We start from the raw sequence: 24,711 nt of genomic DNA, 5'->3' as shown, positions 1-24,711 counted from the left end.
AACTCCTACTTTGTGAAAGAATATATTGTATTTTAATTTTTCTTTTTAATACATCCAATTAAAATCAAATTTGGGGCATTCATATTCTAACCATTGCACACCAATAAAAATACAAATATATAATCTGAATTAAATAAAATTATCAAAATACCCTTGAATCTTGTAGAGGTTTTTTTTTTGTTTCCTTCATATTTCTAATAAGTATATGATGATAAGAAGTATGAGGTGTGGATGCCCAAATTTGAATTTAATCCAATGTATAGAAAAAATAAAAATAAGATATATCATATACACATAAAAAGTAGGATTTGAGGGTCAACATAAAATAAATATAAAGCTATTTACAAATTCCAAAAATAAAATGAGTTTTTTAGTAAATTTCTCTATTTATAATTAAATAATTTTTTAATTTATTATCCTTCAGGAATTAGAGGAATTATGTGTGGATATACGGTCTGAGATCGTACATTCAGTGTCGAAGAGAGGTGGACATTTGAGTTCGAGTCTTGGAGTCGTAGAGTTGACCGTAGCTCTCCATCGTGTATTTGACACACCCCGTGATAAGATAATATGGGACATTGGTCATCAGGTAATTAATAAGAAATTTTTATTGTACTAATATTTTTTTTTTTTAAAAATATCGCATTAGTCACATTAGAGACACGTGTTTGATAACATGAAGTCATATCTTTATGGAACTCTAGCACTTCTCGTATTTCATGAGCTAATTTGGAAGCTGCTACTTCCCGCTGTTTTCAAAATAGTTGAGAACAAGGGAGGACGGGGTTCCATGCTCCCCCACGGAAGCTGCCAGTTCTGAAACTCGAGAAGTTGCGGCTTCCAAAGCTATATCTCTAGCCAAAGTTATAAAGATATCGTAACTTCGTGAATTTAGCAAGTAGGGAGCGGAGCAAACCAGGGGAATCATGACACACTGTGCCGACATGTTTGGTTCAATGAAAATCTCTCTCCATAAGAGATATTTTCAAGAAATCGGTGTCGTACTTAGCATGGTGCTTTCTCATAAAGTGTTGTCAATTTGTATAACTCTACAATAATGTTGTTTTCTTGGGTGCCACTTTCCCATGAAATAAGCATGAGAAAACCGCTTGGTCAATAAAAATCTATCTCCTGCATAGTGATTTCCCACTAGCCAAATGTGCCCTAGATGTCAATTTTGATGGTAAGAATTGGAGTCTCATTAGAAGTGGATTTGTTCTTAAAGAGACACAATAGCTTAAGAAGGCATACCTAAGGTTTTTTATTTTTACAAACTACTAGAAAAAAAGAGCAACTTGCTATATCAATGCCTATATTCATTCATGGAAAAGGTTTCTATACTTCTCCTACATCATAGAAGATCTATGCTTCCCCTACCATCCAGCCGTCCAATTTTGATCGAGAGAGCCACTCACCGTTTGATCTTAGATCCGACGTCTCAAAGTATTTTATTTTTATAAAAATTTTATGAATATGAAATTTGGTACGTATCATCTTCTCATTGGGACGCACCTATAAAAAATATTAAAAATAAATTTTTGATAAAATATAATGGCCAAAATACCCCTTAAAACTTTCAGAGGTATTTTGGTCTTTTTATTTTATTGAAAATATTTTTTTTAATATTTTTCCGCTATTGCGAGTTTAATAGAAGATTAGACATCCAAAATTTGGTGTCAAAATAGTTTATAGAAAAACAATTAAAAATAAAGAAGGGTAGAGACGTGACATTTGTGATTAGGGCATTGGCCCTCCATTCAGAATGGATGGTTGCATAAGGGGAAGTATGTTTTATGGCGTAGGGGAAGCTTGCCCTTCATTCATATGGGAGCATATTGTACATTCACTCAGTTGGATAAACTCAATTTAGAATATTTTAAAACTTTAAAATTTGAGATGTAACCTCGTCAACCTAGTGATCAACTTGAAAAAAAGAAAAAGAAAGAAAAATATAGAATACGTACCATATAAATGTTGAAAAAATAACATCTTGAAATTGCATGGAGACCATTCAATTTTTGGATGGTATAATCTAAATATCTAGGAGGTCAAAATCTTTTTTTTTTTTTTGTTGTAAATACTTATCGGTGATTTTAAAGTGGATATCAAAATTTTAGATCGAGAAAGTCCTCCTAAGCAAATCTCCCATAGGTGGGAGTGATGTATACAATGCTGCTATAGAGTTCCCTAGCTATACCCCCTTTGGCAAAAGAAAAAAAACAAAAAAGAGGATGTAAGAATGAGTCTTAGGTAGAGAAAAAGAGCGATCTATAGATGAGAAAATACACAATAAGGTCATTCATTTTTGGTACGAGAAGGTCAGAATCATCTTTACCAATCAGACACTAAATTAGGTGTAAAGTAGGCGGGTCGATGCCCGGGCTTAAGGCCAAAGTCATCTTTACCCATCAGATTTCACATCTGACATCCATAAAGGATTGTGGCCTCTTTATACAAAAGGTATATAATTTTTTAATATACAATCCCAGAAATATATTGTAGTGAATGGAAGATGAACATTTCAGGCATATCCACACAAAATCTTGACAGGGAGACGATCGAGGATGCACACATTGAGGAAAACATCAGGGCTTTCTGGGTTTCCTAAGCGTGAGGAGAGTGTTCATGATGATTTTGGAGCCGGACACAGCTCTACTAGCATCTCAGCTGGACTAGGTATGTGCAATGCAATATTCTCTTTCTTACTCTTCCATTTCTTTACCTTTTCTTGATAGAGTAACTGTGAATTGTTTAGTTGTATGAGTGACAGAAAGTAAGGTTATTTTTTTCAAAAGGTCATGAAATGGATAAAGGTAGACCGAAATTTAAAAGGGAGAATTGAGATTTTACATATTTACTAGGTTAAAAATGACATTATCCTAAGTGAGTTAGGGAACATAACAAAGTATTTTTGAATAACTTGAGAGGATATGTTCCCCTTGGATGCAGTTTATTTTTGATCAATTTTAGAAGGAAAAATTTAGAGCATGATACAAACCATGTGCATTTTTGTTCAGCTGAGCTAACAATTTTCTTAATGCTATTGAATGTCACATTTGAGAAAATTAGTTGTAGCCTAAATAAGTTGTTAATATAATGTGTTGGGACTATATACTCTAATATTATCAATATTTGGTACAAGTAGGTTACAATCACTTATAATCAACATTACCTCAGTTATTTGCACAAGATTCAAAGAAAAGTTTCTTTAAGCATAATCAATCATACATATCTAGCCCCTGATTTTACGTGTAATAGTCGAGGGTGATTGTGACCACCTTGTATCAAGGTAAATCATCTTGTTATACCATCATCAGATCAGAGCTCTTTTCAAACTATTTGAGGTCGGCTACATGAATCCTGGTCCGTTATTCGGCTATATCAAGGGCCATACCTTCAGTGAGGCAATAAGTCCCCATATCTTTTCCACTACTTCCAGCCATGTCCTTTTAGGTTTACCTCTTACCTTTTTTGAGTCTTTCACTTGAACCAGCACGTACCTCCTAAGAGAAATCTTCTTATTATATATTTTCTCTAATAAACCTTTACTTTATTTGATTGATGTACCCATCTTTTTGATGACCAGATCATATAGTTTCATGTTAGGAATAAATTTATATAGAGCATCAACCTTATACTATAAAGGAAGGCGCACCTCAAAATTATAAAGCAAGCATAATATGGTATGCTAGCAAGTTATTAAAGGGACTTAATAAGCCCCATATGCCTTGTCATAATAAGCACCAATTGAAATGCATAATATGTTCACTGATTTTAAGGCTTGAGCATAATAAGCACCAATTGAAATGCATAATATGTTCACTGATTTTAAGGCTTGATGATCTACAGGAATGGCAGTTGGAAGGAATTTGCAAGGGAAGAGTAACCATGTAATTGCAGTGATAGGAGATGGGGCTATGACAGCAGGGCAAGCATATGAGGCCATGAACAATGCTGGTTTTTTGGACTCAAACCTTATAATCATACTTAATGACAATAAGCAAGTTTTTCTTCCAACTGCCACTGTAGACGGGCCTGTACCTCCCGTCGGAGCTCTAAGTCGGGCTCTTACGAAATTGCAGTCCAGCACTAAGCTTCGACTGCTCCGGGTGTCGGCTAAAGTAAGCAAGCAAGGCCCTAACCTTCATAAAATCCGGTGATTCAAGACCACTAGGCAGAATAATATGAGTACTCTTAGTTTTTAATCAGATAAAACATCCTAATCATCGATAAAATACATAAACTTCCATTTAGAGAAGTAACTGAGCCATTTGTATCTCCCAAAGAAAATAGGAGCACAGGCCCCTGAAGTAGTGGCGAAAGTCGACGAGTTCACGAGAGGAATTGTGAGTGGCACAATGGCCACCCTCTTTGAAGAACTAGGGCTCTATTACATTGGACCAGTTGATGGCCACTGTGTTGAGGACCTCATCACTATTCTAGAGAAGGTAAAATCCATGCCTGCACCTGGACCTGTACTCATCCATATCATTACTGAGAAAGGGAAGGGATATCCTCCAGCCCAAGCGGCTTCTGATAAAATGTATGGTAAGTCTTAAACACCCTTAGAGCAAGTGACAATTCAACAATTCATATCATCCATTAATCATTTTATGGGATGATTTTCAAGGACATTTCCAAGAATTTAATTTCTCATTGAGTATTTTGAGCAAAATTTCTAGAAAATTTACAAACTAATAGAATTCAAAATTTTCTGTCTTTTTCAATATCTAAGTTCATAAAACTTTTCCTCTTTCTAGTTTGATACAGGTAGAGTTCAGATATAATTACTTATCATAAGTTCATATTTCAATTTTATACACAAGTCCATTTCAAATGTACAGTAAAATAATGGAAAGGGAAAAAATTAATAAATATTAAGCAAAATGTACTTTCGAGCAAGCTTTCATGAGAAGGAGCTTGTCTCTCATGTATAACTTGCAAGAGCAGTTGATATTCACCTGCCTCAAAAGAAAAGATTTTGAGTATTTAAATTTCTCATTCGTCTTGGGTTCCATTCCTACATACTAACACTTAAAAAGCAAAAAGTATATAAATTTCTTTATCATATTTTGAGATACTTTAAGCTTTCTTTTTTGATTTCATGGGCAGGGGTCACGAAGTTTGATCCTAAGACTGGGAAGCAGTTCAAGAGCAAGGCTCCCACCTCATCGTACGCTCAATATTTTGCAGAAGCATTGATAGCAGAGGCAGAAGATGATAACAGGATAGTGGGGATCCATGCAGCCATGGGTGGTGGAACTGGTCTTAGCCTCTTTCAAAAAACGTTTCCTGATCGATGCTTCGACGTAGGCATCGCTGAGCAGCATGCAGTAACGTTCGCAGCAGGCATGGCAGTCGAGGGCCTCAAGCCTTTCTGTGCCATTTACTCTTCCTTTCTGCAAAGAGGGTATGATCAGGTACACAACACAGACTGTCTTCTCTGTAAAACTCTCTCTATATGTAACACTATTAACACTAGTATGTTCACACCATTTACAAATTTTTTTGTGGCATGAATTGGACGAATAAGAGAGGAATTTTTGTAATGTGCTCAGGGGTATTTTTAAAATTTTCTAAAAAAAATGGAAAAATATAAAAATAAATATTCATGGCCAAGGGACTTATATGAAAATATCTCTTAAAATAAAATATACATTACTTTACATATTTACTAGATGCCGATTTCTCTCGCTCTGCTTGCTTCCATTGTACCTATCACATCTAGGGTTGGCAATGGGCCATGTAGCCTGGCCAGGCATCCCAACCCTAAAAAGTTAGGGCTTGGGCCACAAACTATAGCCCGATGCCAGGCTAAGGTCTGTGCGGGCCTTTTTTTTTTTAACATTTTCTTCATTTGTTTTTTTGGCATGGCTTGGCCAACCCTATGGGGACGTGGGCCCGGCTAGGCCAGGGCTACCCCGCACCATGCCTGGCTTCCCAAGCCCGGCGTGTTGGTACCGTTAATCACATCTGCCTCATAATACAGTGTATAATCCACATTATACCGTGTATAATATGTCCACCATTTCCGAATGTGCTCAATGTCTTACTAGGAGACTAGTGTCTTACAAGGATATTAGGGCTTGCAAACCAACACTCGATATTTCTCACATAGTAGGCTTACTGATCTCTCTCTCTCTAAATTGAAAATGAGCAATTTTAAGCACTTGGAAACTGGCACAGGTGGTTCATGATGTGGATCTACAAAAGCTTCCAGTGAGGTTTGCAATGGATAGGGCTGGACTAGTTGGGGCAGATGGTCCAACATATTGTGGAGCTTTTGACACCACTTTCATGGCTTGCCTCCCCAACATGGTAGTGATGGGGCTCTCTGATGAGTCTGAACTCATTCACATGGTTGCAACAGCTGCCTCCATTGATGATAGACCCTCTTGCTTTAGATTCCCAAGAGGCAATGGAGTGGGTTCACCCCTTCCTCCGAACCATAAGGGTACACCCTTAGAGGTACTTCTTATCCTTCACTATTCCCATGAGAGAGAGAAAGACTATAGGTGCATTTCCTTTTTATATATTGTCGACATATCATGTTAAATGAGGTGGGGGCTTTAATGTTAAAAAGGTGAAAAAAATAAAAAAAAATAACTAGAAAAATATAGAATAAGAATATATCCTTTTTAGGGTCTAAAAGAGAGTCTCCTCAAAAATCATTTCACAACACAAAAATTAATTCTTCTTCTCTTCTCTCTAAATATATATTTATATTTTTCTGCTCAAATAGCTATATATTTATAAAAGAAAAAAACTCTAAATCTTAACTTATTCCGTGAGAAACTCTAACAAAAATTAAATCCTAATTCTTCATCTTTAAAAAAAAAAAAAAAAAAAGCTTTCAATTCCAGCTCTATATTCTCTATAAAATGAAAAAAACACAAACATACTTAAAGAAAACTAGAAACCCAAAATAAAGCTTAAACCTAAAATCTAAAATATTATAAACTTCGAAAATTTAAAACCCATTACATCAGGTTTCTCTCACTCTCTTTTTATTTTTATAATATTAATTTGGGACCTAAAATGCAGCCCTGGATGGCACATATTGGCACCCACCAACCAGACAGCTTTTGCTTAGAGCGCATTCTTAGTGGGGTCCATTCCACATGGTGCATGACACATGATGATCTGCCTGAGTGCCCAGAAAAAGGGCCAGTCCAACTTGGACTTACTCGAGTCACCCATTCACCAGGGACTGAATCTGCCCATATCTTGAACAACTCGAGTCACCCATAACCAATACCATTTTGAGGATTTTTTACCATCCAAATAATATTTTTTAATGAATTTTTGAGATGCGTTTTAATTTGATTGTTTAGAGCTTCACCTTTAAATAATTTTTTTTTTTAATTAAATAATGATTCTAAGTCATAATCATGATTGTGTGACTCAAAACTCACCAAGCTGACTTGAACCAGGCTCTACTCCATTCCAAGTTGTAGGTTCCACTCTCCATCACGTCCAACCTTTGATTAGATGATTATGACCATTTATTTTCTATGCTTATATGGATCGTGCATAATGTTATTTTTTTTTCATATTACATCAAATTTAAATATTATTGAGATAGATTATTTACCTTTAGCACAAGAATGTCATAATCATGTCACATGTGAATCTAGTAGCTAGGGGTACATTACAAAATTTAAGAGAAAAAAATTGTACTTTGAGTGTGGTTAATGGCCCACCCCAACACCCAATTTCACATCTAATAAGTAAAGGTTATTGCAGTCGTTTTGTACCAAAAATAAATAGTCTTATTTTATATTTCTCCTAAACTATATCCAAGAATTCAATGAGCTTCTTGTGTCTAAATGCAACAACAGATTGGGAAGGGAAGGATTCTAGTGGAGAGCATGGAGTTTCAGTAACCATAGCCGATGCGCGCTTTTGTAAGCCTCTAGATGGAGACTTAATCAGAAGGTTGGCCATGGAGCATGAAGTTCTACTTACAGTGGAGGAAGGATCAATAGGAGGTTTCGGTTCTCATGTATGCCACTTTTTGTCCTTGAATGGCCTCTTGGATGGAAAACTCAAGGTATTCTATTTCTCTCTCTCTTCAATGCCTTTAAGTCTCTACGCTAGGGTTGTGAATTTACCCGGTTTGGATTTGAAACCCAAATTGTAGATCCTATGCGGACCCAAGTATGGATCCAAGATTTGGATCTAAAATTCAGATCCAGATCTAAAATTTAAATATGAGTAGTAATTCAGATCGAAACTGGGTACAGGTGAATCCGGTCCGGATCCGACCTGGTTTTTAAAAATAGTATATATATATATAATGTTTGAAACTTTTAGAATACCTAATCCGGATCCCATATATAGTTTTTAGATCCGGATAGAAAAACTATACCCATATATAGTTTTTTGATACGGATCCGAACATGTTGGATTCGATTGGATATGGATCCAAATCCCATTTATACTTCCTGAATTCGGATCCAAATCTGGGTGGAACCAAACCCCATATGGAAAATTCTCCCCCAAGGGATTTAATCTCTCTTTCTATGTCTCTCATTTAAGTCTCAGTCTCTCTCTCTCTCTCGATTGATACAACTTCATATGAAAAATGCTACAGTGGAGAGCTATGGTGCTCCCCGACAAGTACATTGACCATGGATCACCACAAGACCAGGTGATAGAAGCAGGATTATCTTCCAAGCACATTGGTCATGTTGTTTTATCTCTTGTTGGGGCGCCCTTTAATGCTGGGATTCTTCACAATATTAACTAACCAACCTAAACTTATCTCTCTCTCTTCTCTTCCTCTATTATTCAAAGGAAAGCACAGGTCGTGGTTGTTTTTTTTAGCTAATTCAATGGTAAAGGCAGGTCCCTACCCGTTTATTCAAAAGCTTGGGGAGTTACATTTTGAAGATGTTAATTGAGGCTGTCTGTGGTAGAAATGAACACCACGATATGATAACTGGGTGTGGAGATGTTACCACGGTCTCCACCACTTTCCTCAGTTAGTGGTTGTTGTAAATAAAAGGGTGCATGTTTCCTTTTGTTTTTATCATTCACCTTTCAGAGACGTCACATTTAAGGCTTGTAATGTATTTTGGCTGCGAGGATGAGAAGAATATTAATTGTTGTAAATGAAAGGGTGCAATTTCGTCTTATAATGATTGTAATGGTACCCAATTTTCAAATGAAAATGGATTTTATTGGCCTTTGCTTATAGAGATATCTTTTCATACAATGAGAATATTAGAATGCCTCATGAATTGGAACAAAAAATGCACATAAAAAATATAATTGAGTTGCTCATTAAATATTTAGAGGGAAGATGACCATTGCAAATTGTTTTGACAAGCAGTTCGTTCAATACTTAAATGAGCATGCCGTATCGAACAAAGGCCTTCATTTTCTGATTAAGGAATATAAGTATGTAACCTTATACTATAGTAATGTGCACTTCAAAAATCCACTAGAACAGAGTGTTCTCAAGTTGGAAAGTCTTTTGATTGATCATCTCGACCTCGAGATGGCCTATTAAAAAAAGGGAATTTTAAATTTTAAAAAACATGCATCTTGTAACAAGTTATCTAGACCAACTATTTTCAAGATTCTCAAGTTTTCAAGATTCTCAAGTGTTGATTGATCTGTCTGATTTATATCACTTTTTAGAATTTCAAATTTCATAATTATATTTAGATATGGATTTTCAAGCCATCGTAAGGTTTTCGATACTAGAGCTATTGACAAAATTTGGAGATGTACCTTACTTGTATGGTACATTGTGGACACCATATACAAACCTCCCTGTGACAAGGGTATTAGACTCAAGTATGGGACATATTCTATTACTTGATGGACTCGGTTTCTATGCGCTCAAGCCCGCATATTTAAAATGCGGGCCTATTTATAATCTATTTTTGAGATAGATTTTTGGACTTAGTTTTCAAGAACATTTCGTTTAATATGGAGATCATGAATATGAAAAAATAAATAAATTTTTAAAAATAGAAATAATAATTCTAGTAAAAAAACATTTAGACCGTTAGTTTCTATTGTTTTTAGATGAAACACCTACCACTTTGTGGACCGCATATGTAGTCATGCGGTCCGAGCCGCATGAAACAATTTTCCTTACTTGATTACAACAATTGAGATACACTTAGAAACCAGTGCTTTCATATTCGCTTGAGAGCCTTTTTTTGGTTTGGTCGAAAAAATGAAGCAATTCGGCTTCGGCCGATTCAGAGGAAGGCTTCAAATTTTATTTTAAAAACTATAAAATTATATTTTAACAATCTATTGAAATAATAAAAAAATTAAAATAAAAATTCAAAAAATAAAAATTAATATAAAAAAAACTGTGCTTCACCTAATGCTCAAACCGAAGCGGGCTGAAGCCTACACACCAGAGGTTCGCTTCGCTTTGGTATAGGCCGAAAATCCGAAAGTTGTCCTCTTCAGCCTGGAAAAAACGAATTTAATTGGTAGAAAACAGAAACACATCAGTTGATTGTTTGCCCAAACACACTATGAACATAAATAAGGGAAGACTTGGCCCCTTTCCTGAGAAAAAGCAAGAGCAAGAGAAAGAGAGAGCTTCATATATATGTTCAATGAGAGGCAACGATGGAGAGAGAGATCCCATGAAAATCTCTGAAGTCTCCTTCATGAGCTCCAAAATATCCCATGCAAGAGTAGCCCAAAATGTCTCATTCACACCTCTGACACCCATTCAAAACTTCTCAATATCTCTTCTTTACAGCATGATTGTTTCTTTTGCAGGAAGATAAATGTTTCTTGAAGACAAAAAGTTTTTGTTTGCTAAAAAGTAGAATGTTATCTTTCTGGAATGTTAAAGAAGTTACGGGTACCTGTATTGTATTTGATAATCTGCAAGAATGTTAAGGAAGTTCAGGGTTCTTGTGTTGATAACTTGCTGAAATTTTAAGGAAGGTCTGGTTATTATTAATTTTTTTTTTAAGTCTCTCTCTCCTCATTTGTAGTCTCTTGAATCTCTATCTCTCTCTGTCTCTCCTCATTCTCTCCCACTGAAATATGGGTTTTCTAAACCCCCATCCCTCCTATACGTTTAATCTCTCTGCCTAGCCCTTTGCTCTTGCCCACTCCCTCTTTTTCTGTCCCATTACCCTCTTGCGCCTCTCTTTCCCTCTGCTCTGCCTATAATCGCTATCCCTCTTTTCAAATTTTACTTAGTCTGTAAACACGATCAAGAAGAGCTGCAAGATAAAAGGAAGAAATAAATATAGCCTTTAAAGTATCAATCACGCAGTTAAATAAAAGGAAGGCAAGGCAAGCGAAGCAGCATTAAGCAATGCACAAAATATCAGAAAAAAAGAGAGAGGGAAGACTAATTGATATTTTTGTGGCTCACTAGATTCCTTCATATTTCTTCTTTGCATTCTCATAAGCAAAGTTCACTTGCCTATGGTTTTGAGCAAAATTCATTAGAGTAGCTTTTCAATCAGATAAGGTAGGCTAGAAACGGAGCAGGCCATTCTCATAATCATCCAAACTATTTAATACCTCTAACCTTCAAAGAGTAAACTCTCCAACACCTCAGTAACAGCAGACTCTAATTTTACTGGAATCCAGCCGAGGACGAAACATATACCCTACTTATTTAACAATCTTTTTCATTTTTTCACTTATTTTACTCACACTTCCCAAGAAAGCGTCATTCCACAAGTAAATTTCAAGAACAAGTTAAACTAATTATAATATGACCCCATCATTTTGATAAAAATCAAGATACTTATTTCATTTCAACCCCACCAATTCAACAAAAATCAAGGCACCAATTTCAGCATAAAACCATCACTGTTCTAACAAAATTCAATCCTCATCAACAACATGTCAAATTACTACACCGATTAGTTAAACTTAGCTTGGGGCAAGAGGAATAGCGAGCAAAGGGAGAGAGGGGCGAGAGGGTAATGGGACTGGAGAGAGGGGCAAGAGCAAAGGGCTGCGAACAGAGAGAGAGAGAGGGGGAGAGGGCAAGGGAAAGATAAAACACAGAAGGATGAGGGTTTAGAAAACCCATATTTGAGTGGCAGAGAATGAGGGGAAAGAGAAATATTATCAAATACAGGTACCCAGAACTTCTTTAACATATTTGAGTGGGAGAGAATGTTATCTCTCCCTAGAAATTGGCTGTTTCCTATATCCTCGCGAGGACTCTCAAGCCGCCTCCATTATCTTTTAGTTCTAATAATTGAAATTCAACCCAAAATTGCGAGCATCGAACTCTCTAGCCACCTCCATCAAAGGGCTATTTTTTGGTTCTAGTAATTGAAATTCAACTAAAAATTGTGAGCATCGAACTCTCAAACAAACCTCCATTAAAAGGCTATTTTCTGGTTCTAGTACTTGAAATTCAGTCTAAAATGGTGAGCATCGACTCTCAAACCGTAGGAGATGACACGATCATATCAACCATAGGAGAAGTATCGAAATTTAAAAATAGAAAGAATAGAATGAGACCATTTACTTTTGATACAAAGTGGTCACATTAATTGTGACTATTGGATGTGAAATTGGGTGGCTGCAAGTATTCTATTGATCAAGCTCAAACTTCAAAAGAAATTTTTTCGAACTTTGTGACACATATAAACTATCAAATTTCATATCAAATGGTTATAAAAAATTGTGACCAACTTGTATCAAAGATAAATAATCTCATTGTATACAATCCCATTTAAAATGTATACGATTTTTATTTTTGTGTTTTTATTGCTTTTAGGTGTCAGCGTTTAATCTTGTTATGAGAAACAAAGGCTTTGAATCAATTTTCATTCTTGTAGACCATCTTGTAATCTATTATGTTAAAAAATAGAGGAAAGAAAAGCTTTGCGTACACGCTTTTTATGACATTCCAAATCTCTTTAGGCAAACAAAATCCGATTTGGAGACCCTATTCGTAGTCAATTCCTTTCAATTTTTGAAATTATTTGCTTCGGTAGTTCTTTATGAAGTAACCATACCTATTGTGTTGAAAACATCCCTAAGAAAATACCTTTCCACATGGATATGCATATGAAAATAATACCCCATACTTATACAAAATTATTAAAGAATGGAAAATTTATCAAAATGTATCGTGATTGAATTCTAAAGAAACCTATCGGTGGAATAGTTGAAAGGAGTAAAATCTTAACTAATTATAGGTGTGTTATGATGAATTTCCAAAATTAAAAACTCAAACGATATAATATTTGAATCACTGTTTTCTTTACCATTTGTGAGGGGTTATTTGTAGACTGCATTAGTCTCCATTTGGAGGGGCCTTATCCACTCGTAATCCATAATCCTTATCAACCAAATAAACAAATCAAAAAAGTTATATGAATAAAATAGTCCGAACATGACCGTTAGGAGAAGTTATCCATTCATAACTTTTTCAGTCTTTTCCAATAAGAGAAAGAAACCAAGCATGGCTCATATATTAAAAAGGCCAATCATGAGGTGAATGTTTTTTCGGAAAAGGATACATTAAGATAACATCATTTAGCTTTGGTAGAAAGAGGTTTTTTTTTTTTTTTTTTAAAAAAAAAGCTACATAATACATCGCTGTGAAATTTCACATTAAACAACTAAAAATAATTGTGACCTCGTTACTATTTCATATTTCTTATCACTGGTTAGGTTTAATTTAATAGTATGTTAATGAGGAATTTGGAAAATTGACAAACTCACATAGAAGAGAGTTATTGGTGGAAGTTACCCATGTAGAAGTGCCACATCTCCTTATTTCACAATAAAATATAAATATTGGTTCGAGTAACCTACATGGAATCTCCACACTACTTTGTCAAGAGAAACTAGAATATGCCATTTGTGTTAAAGTCAAAAAAAAAAAAAAAAAAAGGAGAAAAAAGAAACTAGAAACTAGAATATGCCATATATAGCATAATAAATTTTTGAGAATTGATGCTTGCTTTTCACTCTCCCTTTCCCTCTAAGACAGCGATGGGGCATGGATCCTCCACTTTCAAGTGTGAATCTTATCTCCCTATAGGGTGGAAGTTGGATTCATTTATAATTATGCCCCCCCCCCCCACTAGGAGAGAGAGAGAGAGAGAGAGAGAGAGCAATGGGGGTTGTCCATTTGAGTATGACTTTTAAAATGTTCACAGAAATCCTGTTTGGATGGACCACAAAGCATGATTATTTCTAATGTGAACACAAAACTGTTCTACTGTATGTCCTTGCCCCCTTTTGTACGCCTCTTATTTGAAGTTTCATATTTTTCACTTATGTCACATTTATCTGAGGCGTATTCATATCTAACCATTTCGCATGAAAAATAAAAAGTTAAAACTAATTATTTTAAAATGAAATGATCAGAATTCTCTTGAGTTATTATAAGGGTAATATGGTTACTTGTATTATTTGAAGTATTCTTTTATAATTTATTTAGGAGGCCTCATGAGGTATATACATCTTTAATATTTGATTTTAATCTAATATATTAAATATTAAAATTCAAATACTATCAGACAATTATAACCACCTGATGGAGTTTAGATAGTGATGAGCCATGAGTAATATGACATAAAAATTCACTCTTAAATATTCTTAAACATTTTCCATTCATATTAATCTATTGTAGATATGCTCGATCGATCCAAACTCACCTAAAAGGTCATATCTTGATTTTGTTTTGATGCTTACTAGAAGATGACATTTTTCCATCCACCCATATTAAAAAAGAAAACCGGCCCAATCCTATCCACTAATCAAAAGGTAACAGGCTTTTATTATTACTAGTTTTGCAAAACCCGATCATTGTGGCATATTGTTCAGCCATAGATCACTGCCAGATCATTGAATAAGCAGGAGATCCGAACATTGAATAAGCAAGAGATCCGAACATGGAGCCAATTTGAAATATGAATCGGTGTTTCAGAAATATTAAAAATACATAAAATAAAATAAAATAAATATTAAAATCGGCGTTTATAGGTGGGGATCTAGAAAGAACATAAGAAAAAATGAAATAAGTTTAAAAAAGTAATATATATATATATATATATATATATATATATATATATATATATATATATATATATATATATATATATATATATATATATATATATATATATATATATATATATATATATATATATATATATATATATATATATATATGTCATCCCAAAATTGGCCTGGTCATAACCGATTCTCATTTGAATCGGCGATTCGAATCGAAAATCGCTAGGTTTTAAAAGATTCGCACACCCACACTTAAAAGTAAATCAAGATTGCTTTCTTCTTTTTATATAAAAAAAAGACAATATAACTTAAATCCTCAAACCTTCTTACAAAAACATTGAAGTGATGTAATGATCTTATTGATCATTGCAATGTTTACTTTTCATGCTTCATTTCTCTAGTGTTTTTGTTGAAAAAGATTATTAAAAAATTCCCAATTCTAGGATTGGGAATGATGGATGATTAGGGCCCTTTTGGTATGTCCCCAGTTAAGTAACTCGAGCCATAGGACGACAATAAGCTTTGTTTTCATGGTTGGGAAAGTGGAACAAGGATTTACAACGAAAATTGTGAGTTATATGTTGCTAACCCTAAACAAGGCTATTTTCATTTTCTGCAGTTTTTGTTACTAAACCTTAGCAACAAGGGTTTATCATCATGTGCCTTGGCAACTCAAGAGGACTAGATTATTAAAGTCTCTATAGTTGTTCAAGGTTCTTATTCTTGAAAAAAGTAATTGAGAAACTTTTAAGATGTTTTTTGATGAGGTAGCTAAGTATAATATAATTTTAAAAATAAGCATTAAAGATAAATGGGTTCCTTTGATCACCTCAATAGTTTGCAGATTTAAGTGAAATTTTCCCTCTAAATAACTCTTTATCTTGTTTGAATTATTTAGACATCCAAACACAACCTAAAGGTTTTACAATATAGGAGGATCTCATAAACTTGTTTAGCCATGCAAACAACAAAGAATGGTATATTTCGCTACCCTAAAACTTTTATCTTGGATTGCAAAGAATTAAATATCGATACCGCGAATTACGTAATCGTCGGGAATTCGTAGTTCCGAATCTAGAATTGGATTCAGGCCAAGAACCGGTTCCTATGAACGTTGTTCTCTAATCAAAACCACAAAGTGGAAGAACTCGGATGAGGTGGAGTTTAGAGGGGGCTGCACGTGTACATACTGACTTGTAGAAACCCTTTTACCCATGTGATACACCCAGCGATGGGCACATTGTACATACAAATATTCGTGTTCGATCGTTCGTCTAGATCAGGGTTGGATGGGTTTGAATAGATTATTAAAAATTATTAAAAATAAATAAAATAAAATATTAAAATAAATATTTATGAAATATAATTTAGAGAGGATCTAAAAAAATATTAGATAACTTTATATATATATATATAACGTTGTAGGTGGGAATGGGGTGCGACGCGTACCCTCTTAAAAGTAGTTTGGTCCGGAAGCTCCCATATTGATATGCCACAAAAGACATCCATTATGCATATCTAAGGAGTTGGATTTTACATGCGGGTGAATCTGAGTAAGAAAATGTTTTAAATTTTTTTTTATTAATAAATCATCATCATTAATGTCATTCGAGCTTTATCTGAACTATTTTACTGTAACAAATAATAAATAAAAAATGATACTCTTAACAAAAAAAAAGTAAACTTACCTGCCATATTCAAAAAAATTATAAGCTCTGAGTTCATTACTAAATGACTCCAACCATTTAATCTGCACATTTGACAGTTGGAATATTTCATTTCATGCAAAATGGAGCTGGGTACGTTCCTATATGATAAACTCTGCGGGATGTTATATGAGGGCCAATGCAAGGTAGTTAGGGTGGTGGAGCTATGACATCTTGAATTTGATTCCTATAACAAGTAAAGAGACACCGTTAGCATTTGGGTTTGAAACACATTATTGATAGATTGTCAACCGCTTGATTTTAACAATCAACGCCCAGTGAATGAGGGGTTTCATCTCATCATTCCTCTGCCAATGTTTTGATGAGAAATATTGGGCTTCAATCCTTAACCATCTGCGTGAACATTGGATGATTGAGAGGCCCATCACAATTTGTTTGAAACCCAAGTTCTAGCATAGCTTTATTTTCCTACAAACTTTTTGCATTTATGTATATTGTAGGATTCCAATATCTACGTGCAACAATTTAAGGTTTGCAAGATTTGAATTGTCAAAATTTTACTCTTGTCAAAAAACAAGATTTGAAAGTCAAAATGTTCTACGGCTTGTAGATAGTCGATGTAGAAACTGGACGGTTGGTGTGTGATATTGATGGGTGAGGAGAGTTCTAGAAATATCTGAAAGCAAATACAATGGTTGAGGAGGGTGTCACGTTCAAGAGTAACACCTTGTATAAGAATTTAGGCTTGGAAAAAGTTTTATGCAATGAATAGGGTGGTCACCTCATACTATTGAAGTAAGGTGCTTCTAGAAGAGAGAAGAGAATCTTCGGATGTTGGAAAAACCTCTAATTGATCATTTTAACTTCGAAATGTATGGATACAAAGGAAAAAAGAATCTCGAGTTCTAATATAATACATCTAATCTGAACCACCTATTTTCAAAATTTTCAAGTGTTTATAGATTTGTGATATGAATCATTTTTGGATTTTAAATTTCGAATGGGAATAGATTCTCAAGTTACCATAAATTTTTTGACACCGGAACTACATATGTTGAAAATTTGCAAGATTTGAATTTCACAATCTTCCGGGTCTTCCCAATGGTCTGATGTAAAAAATAGGTTGTTGGTAATTGATATATGACTTAAAACCACTTTTTGAAAATAAGGGATTGGATATGGAATCCGTGATGTCTGGTTACTTGTCGGAATCAATAATCAGTCCGATTCCCTCGGACTCACCCAACAAGTTTGTCAGGGAGCTGAGCAGTCTAGATTGGCAAAATCACTTGTTTCCCACATATTACATTGTTTTATTATTTTATCTGTTTTCTGTTTTTTTTAATTGATTCTCACAACTAAAAATCAATCCGATTTGCCAATCTGAATTGGATTTCTGGATGGTTGGTTCACTCAGATGATCAGGGTTTTAAAGCACTTGTCATAACACTTAACAAAATCAACGACTAGGTCAAAAAATTCTAATTAACGTTCAAAGAATTGCTTTCTAATTTTCATTTTAATGATGTAACTCCTCAACACATGTTTCCGTAAATTCTCATGTTGCCTTTTTAGGTGGGAACCCTGAAATAGGATGGACATTTCAATAATTTCATGAACCTAAGACGCTTTAGTCAAATGATTAGGTTATTGGAAATGTTGTTCAACCGAAACAAGAGCAATTTGGGCATTATTGAATGTATATGTTGAGGGGAAAAATTAAAAAATAATTTAACTTCTTAATATTATTTTTCTTTAAAAATAGGGTGTCCCTCATATTGAGGTGATTACCTTGTGGGGTCCAACCCCATAAGAAGTGAAAGAAAAAAAAAAACCACCAAAAAAAAGATGAGAGAGAGAGAGAGGTTTTTAGAGAGATAACATAGAAAGTGTTTTAAAAGACAAAAACAAAAAGGTTTTTTTTTTGGAGACTACATTTGCCAGCAAAGATAGAGTTCTTTGAAAGCTATTGGAGTGAAGAAAGTGCAGGTTTGTAGCGAGGTTTCCATTACCGTTTTAAACCATAGCGGAGGCTATTTTTGCCATCTCTCACACTTAACACTCGGTTGGAAAACCGAAACAGTTGGTGTGCTCTCCGGTTGCATCTCCAAGCCATTGGAAGACCATTTTTTTTTTTGGGCTTTTTAAGGTGGGAAAGATATGACCTTGTTGGTGCTTGTGAAGTAACTTTGTATTTTATCCAAATTATTGTTGTTCTTTCATTTAATTATAAGCCTCAAATTTTGGGCAAAAATTTGAGAAGAAACTATATTGTAACTCTCATTTAATTTTAGTGAATTTCTCTATCGGATTTTCCCCGTGGTTTTTCCCTTCACGTTGCAGGGTTTTCCATGTTAAATCTTGTGTTGTGATTGTGCTTGGTGGAACTTTCTTTTTTGTGATTTGTGATTTTTATTTTCTTGACACTTAACAAATTGCACTTTCATTTAAATGGGGATCTAAAAATCTGCAAATCACTTATCCCGAAAACCAAGAAACTTGAAAATATTGATCTAGAGTTGTTAAAAATGGTTTATCAAAGTTCTCTCTCTACGTTTGATTTGGAGCAATAATTTTAAAAACAGATCGGTGACTAGGATTAGTCACCCAAAAATCGATTCGGATTGGTGAATGAACGGTCTGGATCACCATTTTACTATGCAGAAAACACAGTGAATCGACAAAAAAACAAGTGAAAAGATGGTGAAGAGGCCAAAAATGGATCCGGATCGCCGTTTTATTTGAAGAATCGCTGGTGCATTTCTAAACTCGATCATTTTCCTATATATACGTAGAACCGAAACAATGTGACCGATTCCCAAATTGGACCAAGCGATCCCATGCCGACCTGGCATTTTTTTTTAAATGAGTGATATGGGTCGTTTATTTTGATGAACCATATAGAAGCCAAAGTTACTCCACTTGATAGCTCCAATTCCTTATCCCAAGGCAAATATGAATGTTGCAAGCGTTTAAAATGGTCATTGGTCTCCATCCGTTCAAAAGCAAAGTTTTATTCCAAAGGCAAATGCGAAATTTGCAAGGGTTTAAAATGACGGAATCTCTATCCACTCAAAAGCAAATTTGAATTTTCTAAGTCTTTAAAAATCTCCTCTATCCATCACAAAACGGTTGTGGTCTGTATAAGATATAATGGTAAACATTCAAGGTAAGACGCACCCTTAAACCATGTTAAAAGATGTAATTTCAATATCGAAAAGCCTTGTCATAGCATGAAATATTGCTGCCCTTAATTATAAAATTTAAAGCTCAAAATTAGTAATGAAGAATTGAAAATTTTGAGAATGGGCCATACAAGTAATGCATTACAAGATGTATTATCCTAATGATTTGGGTTATTATTTTTTATATCAGTAGATCTTGAGGTCGAGATGCTCAATTCGAGGGTTTTCTATAATCAAAATTCAATTTTTCGATGAGTTTTTAAGTACACCTTACTTCAAAAATATAAAATTGATACTTAATATAAACTTTTTCTTTATAAAATTCAATTTTGTAGATAAGAATCAATATTGAAGGGAGCTCATGGTATAATCCTATACTACCTTAAATAGAGCTAAATGAGAGTCAAGATAGTGAATCTAGGTTTCCAATAAAATATGGAGCTCCTATGCTATGTTCTCATTGGAGCATAATGTCCATCTACCCTTTAAAAGACCTACTCGGGGGATATTCATTTTTAATCTAAATTTTTTTGAGAACTACCTAAGAACCATAAAATGGAAATTTGAATATTGAGTTTTCTAACACTTCAATTTCACCTTCCAAATATTAGATTATCTCTATCGAATATTTAATTATTTTTTCAAATATATAAATAATGCAATTTACAAAATATTGTTGTTGAGGTAATTCTACAATGTTCGAGAGGTTCCATTTCCAAAATTTGGGTGGGGTGCTAAAATTACTCCAAGATAAAAGTTTTATTACCATGGGGAGTAGAATGTGTAGGGAGTATAAAATGGTTTGGCGTAAGTGAGTCTTACCTTTTGAGAAGTCCTTGGGGGCACTGTCAATCACTAAAAAGGCATGGGCATTTAGGACCTTTGTCCGCTCTTACTATTTTGGAGTGAGGAAATTCATCGGCCCCTATTTAAAGTGGCCACCCGGCTCCCACGTGTCCTCCCCCTAGTTGCCAGCCGTTCCTTCACATGATAACGTTGCATTCCAGCAGTGAAGAACGAAGAAACCACCGCAGCCTCACTACCACCACTCACCATGTCCACCGCCAACGTCTCCGCCACCACCAAGCCTGATTCCGAGCCACGAGGCAGCGGAGACGCCTTCTCAGCGCCCTTTGCTGCACAGTTCCCCGGCCACGAAGCCCCCCCTTCCGCTCCGTGGTCCGTCGCCAAGGCATGTGAGGGGTGCAAGGCCACGGCTGCGCTGCTGTTCTGCCGCGCCGACTCGGCCTTCCTCTGCCTCGGCTGCGACGCCCGCGTCCACGGCGCGAACAAACTGGCTTCGCGGCACGAGCGCGTGTGGGTGTGCGAGGTCTGCGAGCAGGCCCCAGCCAGTGTCACCTGCAAGGCGGATGCCGCCGCGCTGTGCGTCGCCTGCGACGCCGATATCCACTCCGCCAACCCTCTCGCGCGCAGGCACGAGCGCTTCCCCGTGGTGCCCTTCTACGAGCCGCCGGCGCCGAAGTCCTCCGCCTCGTGCCTCCTCGTCCCCGACCGCGGGCCCAAGACGACCGAGAATGCGAAACTGGACGACGAGGACGAGGACGACGACCACAACTCCATCGGTGCCGACGAGGCCGAGGCAGCGACATGGCTTCTCCCGAACCCTAAGATTGGCGGTGGAGAGATGAAATCAGCGGATTATTTCTTTCCAGAGGTCGATCCTTACCTCGATTTGGAGTATGGCTCGCCCGTGGATCAGAGGTTTCAGGCGCACAATGGGACGGATAGTGTGGTGCCTGTGCAGAGCAAAGGGATGGGAAATGATCAGTGCCTGGAGTTCGATTTCTCGAGGCCAAAGAATGGATACAGCTACACCACGGCTTCAATGAGCCATAGCGTAAGTGCTGGGCTCTGTGTAGTTTTTGGGGATTTTTGAGCTCTCTGAGTCCAGATCTCGCCTTCTTTCCTCTGTTTACCGCTTGAGTTATTCCAAGGGTTTAGCTAGTTTGGGAGTCATGTGAATTTACAGGGAGTTGAGAGGCTGTGAGTTCAGTTAGGGAGTTTCACTTTTTGTAGCGCAAATGTTTGGATCAAGTTCTCTCTCTCTAGAACTCTCCAGAAGTTCGGTTTGCTTGCTTCTCTCTTCAGGGTCTGTGACTCCGTCTGTAATTCTTGTTGGATGGGGCCTTTCCATTACACATATAGTTCTCTCTCTCTTGATTATGCCTCTGTGCAACATCGAATTTTCTTGTAGTCTGATGACTGTTAAGACGTAATCCAAGCTCCAAAACCACAACCTTTCCAAAATTACTCAGTAGCATTCTCTTTTTGTTAATCCTAATTCCTTAAAACTTCTCTTGTGTTCTGAACAACCACGTGCTAGTGCTTAAGTTTTTCTGATAGATTGCAAGTCATTAAATTTTCGATCTCTTGTTGAATTTTGCAGGTTTCTTCTTCGTCTCTCGATGTAGGCGTTGTACCAGATGGCAGCGCCATGACTGATATCTCGAACCCTTACAGTCGAACTCTGAAAGGAGGGCAAGATCTAGTGGCTCATGTCCCATCTCAGCCATCGTCTCATTATCCTCCCATGGACAGAGAAGCCAGGGTTCTGAGATACAGAGAGAAGAGAAAGAATCGGAAGTTCGAGAAGACGATCCGCTATGCCTCGCGCAAGGCCTACGCAGAGACGAGGCCGAGAATCAAAGGGCGTTTCGCGAAGAGAACAGATATCGAGGTCGAAGTCGATCGGATCTACTCCTCAGCCGCTGCTCTAATGGCGGACACTAGTTATGGAATTGTGCCTTCTTTCTGAGAGAAACCAGAGGCCCGAAGATCCTTGTTCTGGAGCGTGGTTTCATGTAATTTGATGGGGTTTTTTTTCGCCCTTTTTGTTTTCTGGATTAATCATGTTTATGTATATTCATGTATGCTCTGATTCCCGTTCCGAGTTAACAGTAATCTAGCAGAATTTCTTGTTTTCTCTCTCTATGTCTACCACGCTCTATCCATATTTGATACTCTCGCTTCTTTTTCTTTTTTTTGCTTGAGATTCTTGATAGAAAGTTCTTTAAGCTTTCGGCTTGGTCCAGGAATTTTGCTCATTCTTAAAAGCTTGGTCTTTGCTGGTTTTTGAATTTTAGTATCAGGTTCGCCATGGATGTGGCCTATCCGTAGAAAATCACAGAAACCTAATTTCATTGGCTTCAATGTGTTGGATAGAGATGGGCCAAAAAGCAGTGGAACCGGCCATTAACCTTGGGCGGTTTGGACAGTCAATACCCGTACAATTATTTGATGTAACGTAGGATATAAATTAAAAAAAAAGATAAAAGTTTCCATCAGGCCAAACCCTCGCACTGAATCCTCGACCGGAAAGCACTGTGGCCACCGGAAATATCCATGGCGGCTTTAAAACAAATTTTTATTACAATTTAAGCTCAAAAAATGGTACATATCTTGTGGATGTATAAATACTTCTTTTTACGGTGAAATTGACGGTCTCAACAATTCTTTATAATATAATTTATTTTTGAGGTTTGATATCGTAAGTTTTTTTCTTTGTTTTTATAACCATAACAGTTGAGGCTGAAATGGACGACTTGAAGGTTTTGCGATGCTAGAACTTCAATTTTGGTTAGTTTTGAGGTGAAAAAAATTTAAAAATAAAAATAAAGATTATAGCGGAGAACTTTAAAATAGAAAAAAGTTGAGATTGTAAGATTTTATTATAGAAGTAAAGTGAATCTAAAAAATCGACCAAATGTTTTTATTATAGAAGTAAAGTGAAACTTAAAAATCAACCAAATATTATGAAGTTCGAAAATGTTTCAATTGATCATCTTGACTTCAAGACGTATGGATATAAGAAAAAAAAAATTCAAGTCTTAAAAATAGTGTATCATCTAACAAAGTTATCTAGACTGTCATATTTATGATTTTCAAATGTTCGTAGATTTATCCGATCTAACCTATTTTTGAAATTTCAAGTTTCTGAATTAATATTGAACATGCATTTTCAAGCCTTTGTAAGGTTTCCATGCCTCTACATTTTCCAACAAAATTAATACAAGGGCCTTGCTTGTAGGTTATAATATGGGCATCTTATTTAATACCCTTTAAAATATAGGGAAATTATCGCTAGTATACTTTAGTGTTAACAAAATTGGAAAAAAAACTCCAAATTTCTCAAAGCCTCACCCATATTATTTTTCTCAATTTTTGTGATTTTTTTAACAAAAATACTATTTACGGTAGTCTTTTTATTGTAAAGGTATTGATAGAATTGCAATAATTCGAGTACCGTAATACCTTGAAAACATATTATGGTACTTAGAGTACCGTAACTTTTTAATATGTATCATATTATATGGTATTTAAAAGACCGTAATAACTTTAATTAGCATTACGGTACTTTAAGTACTGTAAAAACTAAAACTCATTTTACTACCGTAAAAACTAACCAATGTTATACGACACTTCAAATGCCATAAAACCTTTTCTCTTTATTATATTTATATCTTTCATCTCTATTTTTTTGTATGTTTATTTCTTATTTCTGTCTCATTCTATTTAATATTTATCTCTTCTTTCTCTCTAATTTTTTTTTGAGTAATGATCCTATAGGACCCTCCACCACCCATGTGTAGGATCTCAAAGGATCACAATTAAAGTTGGTACATATATCTAAAAAAGTTATCATATTGGTGTGATACATGACTTTTCTAGAGATTCATACCAACTAAAAACGTTATCACATTGGTGTAGGACTTGACTTTTCTAAATATTCGTACCAACTAGAAAAGTTATCACATTGGTGTAGGACTTGGCTTTTCTAGAGATTCATACCAATGATCTTTTGGGGTCCTGTACACATGGGTGAGAGATGATCATTTCTCTTT

General features: G+C 35.7%; 2 protein-coding genes across 2 annotated transcripts; both read left to right on the top strand.

Annotated features, from left to right (window-relative positions):
• Positions 1-2,529: 2,529 nt before the first annotated feature.
• Positions 2,530-9,199, top strand: LOC18435464 (putative 1-deoxy-D-xylulose-5-phosphate synthase 2, chloroplastic). Its single transcript, XM_020667863.2, is given in 8 exon segments — positions 2,530-2,676; positions 3,850-4,121; positions 4,257-4,548; positions 5,113-5,420; positions 6,187-6,468; positions 7,842-7,866; positions 7,869-8,053; positions 8,597-9,199. Coding segments are annotated over 8 exon segments (1,632 nt in total). The 5' UTR covers positions 2,530-2,564; the 3' UTR covers positions 8,753-9,199.
• Positions 9,200-20,676: 11,477 nt separating this feature from the next.
• Positions 20,677-22,795, top strand: LOC18435463 (zinc finger protein CONSTANS-LIKE 3). Its single transcript, XM_006845508.4, has 2 exons — positions 20,677-21,707; positions 22,257-22,795. The coding sequence occupies exons 1-2, from the start codon at positions 20,904-20,906 to the stop codon at positions 22,623-22,625; spliced, it is 1,173 nt and encodes a 390-aa protein (XP_006845571.1). The 5' UTR covers positions 20,677-20,903; the 3' UTR covers positions 22,626-22,795.
• The last annotated feature ends 1,916 nt before the right edge of the window (positions 22,796-24,711 follow it).

Source organism: Amborella trichopoda, chromosome 12 (genome assembly GCF_054954075.1).
Source record: "Amborella trichopoda isolate Santa Cruz 75 chromosome 12, AtrichopodaSantaCruz75HAP2 v2.0, whole genome shotgun sequence".
NCBI classification, from domain to species: Eukaryota; Viridiplantae; Streptophyta; class Magnoliopsida; order Amborellales; family Amborellaceae; genus Amborella; species Amborella trichopoda.
Note: the sequence above shows the minus strand (reverse complement) of the source record. Positions and strands in the feature narration are given on the sequence as shown.